General features: G+C 40.3%; 1 protein-coding gene across 1 annotated transcript; it reads right to left on the reverse strand.

Moving 5' to 3' along the window:
- Positions 1-2,672: 2,672 nt before the first annotated feature.
- Positions 2,673-3,077, reverse strand: LOC132047466 (eukaryotic peptide chain release factor GTP-binding subunit-like). Its single transcript, XM_059438508.1, has one exon. It carries the CDS (start codon positions 3,075-3,077, stop codon positions 2,673-2,675), a length of 405 nt encoding a protein of 134 aa, XP_059294491.1.
- Between the last annotated feature and the right edge of the window lie 4,200 nt (positions 3,078-7,277).

Genomic DNA, 7,277 nt, shown 5'->3' on the forward strand with positions numbered 1-7,277 from the left:
TATCACCCAGATAGAGTCAAACTTGCTCAGGGTCTTTGGAAGACCCATAACAAAATCCATGGTAATCTTCTCCCACTTTCACTAGGGAATGGGCATCCTCTGGAGCACACCACCAGGTCGCTGATGCTCATACTTTACCTGCTGACAATTACCGCACTTCGCCACGAAATCAACAATATCTCTCTTCATCCGACGCCACCAATAGTGCTGTTTCAAATCACGGTACATCTTAGTCGCTCCCAGATGAATGGAACAGCGAGAGCTATGAGCCTCAGACAAGATCAACTGAATCAAATCACTAACACGAGGAACGCACATACGACCTCTAATCCTTAAAATGCCCTCAGAATCAATCACGGCCTCCTTGGCCTCATCCCTCAAAACTCTATCTCGAATCATGCTCAATTGAGCATCCTCAAATTGATGAGTCCGGATCTGATCCAAGAAGATGACCTCGCCTCTACACAGGCCAAAATCCTGCCTGGGGCTGAGATATCAAGGCGAACGAAACTGTTGGCCAGATTCTGAACCTCTATGGCCAACGGACGCTCGGAAACAATCAATCCAGCTAAACTCCCCATACTCACTGCCTTGCCACTCAAGGAGTCAGCCACCATATTGGCTTTCCCGGGATGTAAATAATAGAGATGTCATAGTCCTTCAGGAGCTCCATCCATCGGCGCTGCCTGGAATTAAGATCTATCTGGGTAAACATATGCCGAAGACTGCACTGATCGGTGAAAACCTCACAATGAACACCGTACAGATAATGCCTCCAAATCTTCAAAGCGAAGACCACGGACAACAAATCCAAATCATGGGTAGGGTAATTCTTTTCACGAATCTTTAACTGAAGGGAAGCATAAGATATCACTCTACCCTCATGCATCAACACAACACCCAAACCCACACGGGAGGCATCACAATAGACCAAGAAGTCCTTACCCTCCACGGGTAATTCTAAGAGCAGGGCTGTAGTCAAAAGAAGCTTGAGCTTTTGAAAGCTTTCCTCACAATCACCTGACTACTGGAAGGGAACATCCTTCTGAGTAAATTTGGTCAAAGATGAAGCAATAGAAGCAAAACCCTTCACAAAGCGACGGTAATAGCTGGCCAAACCCACAAAACTACGAATCTCAGTAACAGTAGTGGGCCTCGCCCAACCCCTTACAGCCTCAATCTTCTGTGGGTCAACCATAATCCCATCCTTAGACACAACATGGCCCAAGAATGCTACAGACTCTAACCAGAACTCACACTTAGAAAACTTAGCAAACAGGCTATGCTTCTTCAACAACCCAAGAACAGAACGAAGATGGCTCTCATGCTCCTCTCTACTCTTGAATACACCAAGATACCATCAATGAACACAATCACGAAGGAATCAAGGAATGGCCTAAAGATGTCATTCATCGAAGCTCTAATTTAGGTGGCTCAATGATTGAAGGCTTTGCTGGAGGAGTTGTTCTATTTTCCAGATCAAGATTTAGCTTCTTTGGTTGGTAAGAATATAATCCCAACCCAAATGAGCGAATTTACCGTCTCCACATAACCTTCCATGTCTTCAGCATCAAAATTAACGAGAATACCAGCTAGAGCTTCACCCAAACTTTCTTCTTCCATCTTGAACTCCACTGCTTCATCAATAACGTCAACCGAATCAATTACCGAAATGCTTTCGTAAGCACTTGGTAACTTCATCCCTTTGCCGCTCGAAAGTCACTTCTTCATTGTTGACTCTAACTTGATTTCATTTTTTCGAATCCATCGAGCTCTCCCTGTAGCAAGGAAAGGTCTTCCCAGAATAATAGGAATGTCCCGATCAACAGCACAGTCAAGAATCATAAAATCAGCGGGCAACATAAAATCATCAACCCACACAAGTACATCATCAACCACCCCAACAGGTCTTTTGATAGACCTATTAGCCATTTGTAACCTCATAGTCGTCGGCCTTGGCATCCCCAAACCTGATTGTTTGTATATAGCAAGGGGCATCAAATTAATACTCGCCCCATTATCACACAAAGCGCGAGCAAAATCATGGTGCCCAACAGAACAAGGAATGGTGAACGCCCCAGGATCTTCCTTCTTCTGAACAGTAGTAGTTGAGATGATGGAACTCACAGTGTGAGTCAAACTTACGGTTTCATGTTGAACCGTTTTCTTCTTGGTCAGCAAGTCCTTCAAATATTTAGCAAAATCGGGCATCTCCTTGACAGCATCCAAGAAGGGGAAATTTAGAGATAACTGCTTCAGCTGCTCATAAAACTTCTCGAACTTAGCATCTTCCTTCTTCTTTACCAACCTCTGAGAAAAGGGTGGTGTAGATTTGAAAAGCTGAGTCAAAGGGTGGAGAGCCTCTTTCACAGGCTACTTGCTTGTGTTCTCAGTATCGCAATCTCTGAAATATCAGCAACCTTTTTGTCAGTAGCATTCTCATCGACAATCATGGGTGCTTCAGACTACACCTCATCCTCTTCATCTACCGGCTCAAGATCAATCACCTTCTTTTCAGCCCCTTGGAGGATTTTACCACTCCTAGTAGTGATGGAAAACACACGGTCTACACCGCCTCCCCCATTCTTTGGATTTGAAATAGTGTCACTCGGAAGTCCTCCCTTTTTTGGAGGGTGTTGCTCTCTAGAAATATCCCTTATCTGTGACTCGAGCTACTGAATAGCCGCTGTATAGGAACCCACTGTCTCTGTCAGCCCAGATAAATTCCTCTCAGACTTAGATTGATTTGCAAGAATCTTCTCAAGCATTGATTCAACCTTCGAATTACCTTGCTCTGTTGACTGCCCTTTCGGTGGTATATAAGGATTTGAACTCTTGTTCCCAAAGTTGTTGCTGTTGTTGTAGCTCCCTTGGTTCGCACCACCATAGCTATTGTTATAGTTCCTAGAGTTGTGATAAGCACCCTGACCTTGCTGAGGTCTCCACTGATTCTGACTCTGATAACCACCTTGGTAGTTCGGTCTTTGGTAACTCCCTTGAGAGTTATTTACATAATTAGCATCTTCAATATGCATAGAGGGCCCTTCGTGGAACGGACCATCTTGAGCATGGTACATTCCTTTTGGTAAAACTGCCTCTTCCTCACAAACATTTACCCTCTTGATCTAGGATTCATCGAACTTCTTCGTCAGCAAGGAAATATTCGTTGCAAGTTCTGCCAAGGTTTGTTGGGTATCTTGATTCTCCTTCACTATATTCTGGATCATAGCACTACCAAAACGGTACCACATCGACATTGTTTGAGTGTCAAGCACGATTATTAGTAGTCGACTCGTTAAGTATGGTGGTCATCCGTCGATAAGATTTGTTCATGAAACAACCATCAGTTGCATTATTCGCAACTGACTGCGACACTGGATCTAACCCTCGGTAGAACTTCTCCATTAATATGTTATCTGGAAAACCATGATTTGGGCTCTTCGCAAATAATCATTGAATCTTTCCCATGCTTCATATAATTGTTCCCCGGTCGCTACTTAAATTCATAGATCTTGTCCCGAATTTCGCACTTTATGCTAGTGGGGTACCATTTTGTAAGAAAAACGACCACCATCTCCCTCGCCCATAAAGTAATCGATTTCTAAGGTTGCTCGAACCATGTTCGTGCCTCTCCAGCCAAGGAATATTTGAATAACCTCAACCGAATAGCATCTTGTGGAACATTGTTCTGAATGTGATTCGCACACACATCTACAAAATTCTGCAAATGACGTTGAGGGTCATTCTCGGTAGAGTTCCGAAAGTATCCCTCAAGCTTCAATAACTGATATAGAGAGGAATCAATTTTCACCGAACGGCTCCAACTCGAGGGTGAACAATAGCAGATGCATAATCCTCCCTGCGGAACGAGCTGCGAAAACATTCTCATCATCTCGAATCATTCGCCCGATTGTTCAACCGATTCACGGTTATCAGATGTTGATTTTGCCGATTCGATTCATGTTCACCTGGTTTACACAGAGTAGCAAACAAGGAGTGATGGAATAAGCAAAAGACTTCAATAAAGAAAACACTATTTAGTAATTTCAAAACCGTATTCCCCGGCAATGGCGTCAAAATTTGATACACTCAAATTACACCTATTAATGGTATAACGCAGACGTTGTCAAATATAGTAACCCAACAAGGTTGGGGTCGAATCCCACAGGGATTAGGGTGTGAAAAGGGTACTAAATTCGTAGAATGCTATGTTTAGGTCTAATGTCTTAATCCGATGATTTGGTAAAAGTTGGGTTTTTAGTAACTAATTGCTAAATATTGCTTTGGTTGTGAATTTATGGTAAAAGAAACTAAGGTTGTGTCCCCGGTAGATAGAGTGTATGATCATGGGCATTGATCTTGATATACGTCTAATGGATCATTATATGAATGCACTTAATCCCTATATGAATCTCTACTATTTCCCAATAAATAAAATTATTTCTTTTTATGATTTTCCCAAATATAAGAAAGTAGCTATGAAGAACGATTAATCATGCCAAGTAAATTCTTCTTATTCCTAAGTGAATTTATTAAACAAAGTTTAAAGCTTTGAGTTTTTGTTGTTTATTCTTACCAACCCTAATTATTTTCCCAAATAAATCAAGGTCTATGGAATTAATCAATGTTTGCAACCATTAATTATGAATGAAGAATGAAGAATAACCAAACCCTAATAATCCATTATTGTATATCAATCACAAACCCAATCACAAAACACCCATCAATTGGGTTCACAACCCTAGTAAGGAAAATTAGCTACTCATAGAAGGAGAAGAACAACAATAAGTAATAGAAATCATAATGCTTACAATTGATTGTTTGGAATTGAAGAGAATTGAATTGTAATTGTTTTTAATCTCCCAAAAGACTTCAAAATTATGAATAGATAATACTAGGGAAAAATAAGGCGAGTTACGTATTGAATAATAATGCAAAGAAACCTAAAATCGGTATTTATAAGAGTCAAAGCCGTGCAAAAGCTGAGTGACAAAATTACCCTCGACGGACCAATGTACGGACCGTACTTTTTATACGGTCCGTAGAATCGATGAATGCCTTCCATGAAATCTCTCCAGCAGTTCGATATACGATCAATTTTCACGGACCGTAAATATTATGCAGTCCGTATATTTTGCCCGTAAAACCTCTTGTCTTGACAACTCTTCTGGAGCCAACATACGGTAGGTTTTACGAACCGTAAATATTATACGGTCCGTGCTACGCCGGACATCCGCTTTCATACAAAGACCCGTTACGTGAGCATTCACGCCCCAGGATTTACGGACCGTGAATATTCTACGGTCCGTATAACTGTCTTCGATAAATTTCTTTTACGAACATCTTTTCACGACTTGCTCTCGAATCACGTTAAACATACGCAACATGTCACAAACACATCAAAACAACCAGACTTGCTCGGGAAACAAGTAAAACTTATGGCAAAAAAGTATCGAATGTGCCGTAATTTTACGGCACATCATGTATCATGAAGATTGAGAGTGCGTGCAATGCATGTATCAACATCAATAATCATGCTCAATATCACAAGTATCAACAAAGGGTATGCCAATAATAAATCGGCCATCACGAGTACCAAAAGGGTGTGCACCAACAATAAATTGGTGTCACAAGTACCAATGAAGTGCGCTGACAATAAATCGGTGTCACAAGTACCAATCGTGGGTACGCCAACAATATTATATATCGAGAAGGAACAACATTCCAATAGCTACTAGCAACACGTGGCATCAAGCCAACACAAGAGGACAATCAAATCACAACACAACGAGGTGGCCAGCCCCAATCAAGAAACAGGGCCCAACTTAAGTCAATATCCTACCCAACTTCATACCGGAAGGTTTACATGCTTTCTCTGGTAATATAATCTAACTATATGCTTCGCTATACGAAGTCTCACCAAGAGTAAGCCATAACTTACCTGGATGGCCGAACAGCAAACACCAACAAATCACTCCTTTGCCTTGCCATCGGCTGAGCCTCGGGGCAAAGTAGTCCTCAGTATATTTGAAATCTAGATTAAAAATCATGAAGAGTGGTACTAATATTGCTATCTTTCAATTTAGGTGAAACCTAACCCTAGTATTTGGGGAAACGCGACCCACAAGGTCAAAATAGAAAATTCGGGAACAAAATATCAAATTAAGCACTAGGTGATCATAACCCAACCACTAATTGTTGATCTAGCACCCAAGAGATTGACCTAATTTCGGATTTGACAAAACCCTCAATTTTGGGTATAAACCTAACTCTTTGATTCAAGAATTCAACTCTAATAATGGAATATAAATGATTAACAACCTTATATTCCTCGAAATCTAGCATAAGCCCCATCAATTTCACCGTTAATAAGCCGAGATAGAACATTCATTATCCCACTTTTATCTTCCATTACTAAGGGATTATTAAGGGAAGGAGGAATCTATGATGATTAGAATTAATGAAATAGTAAAATGATTGGGGAACTTACCACCACGAATTTTCACTAAAAATGTCACGACTAATTACCGATCGTTGTGCATCTACCTTATTATCACTAGTAGGCAAACCCTTACCCGTTAACCCATTAATCATTAGCCAATTTCACTTCTTTAATCATTTATTAACGAGTCAATAGATAAGTGAATGAATGAATAAATAAAGCAAGTCATAATTAATAAATAATATAAGTGCGAAGTCTTAACTATTACACCCCAAAATTGAAAGTCATCGTACAAGGATGTTATATCTCGCATTTCGCACGTCGGAATATTTTTAAGTTGGTTGCGAAGAATTATGGACAAGGATATCTCTCGACGTTGTTGTACGACAAATGGTTTATGATTTTGTTGAAAGGAAGCATTAAGGAAAAATTTGGGACTAAGAATGCTTTATGGAAAATTTTAAAAATCTCATGAAACTAGAGTAAGGTGGGCCATGGCCACATGGAAGTTTGATATATGTATATGTGTAAGGAATAAGATGACTAAGGGAGCAAAGTCATTTTCATCAAGTTCATCTTTTGGAAATTTCATGAAACTTGGAGAATTTGGAGGAAGGCATTTTTAAAAAAAAAGAAGAAAAAGGTGCACATGACCCAGGCCATGTGCACCTAAATATACATATATATATATGGTCAAGTCTTGAATTGGAAGACAAAATTCATCATTTATCATCTAGAAATTTCAAGAGAGGGGGAGGGAGAAAAAAAGGGGGGTTTGGCCAAAGGGCTGGGGAAAATGCCCTTTTTATCAAAAAAATTCTTTTCTTCTTCCTAC

This window comes from Lycium ferocissimum, chromosome 2 (genome assembly GCF_029784015.1).
Source record: "Lycium ferocissimum isolate CSIRO_LF1 chromosome 2, AGI_CSIRO_Lferr_CH_V1, whole genome shotgun sequence".
Lineage (NCBI taxonomy): Eukaryota > Viridiplantae > Streptophyta > Magnoliopsida > Solanales > Solanaceae > Lycium > Lycium ferocissimum.

Bases quoted from the DNA above. Each gene is read 5' to 3' on its own strand.
- LOC132047466 (XM_059438508.1), bottom strand. From the start codon at position 3,077: ATGTACCATGCTCAAGATGGTCCGTTCCACGAAGGGCCCTCTATGCAT.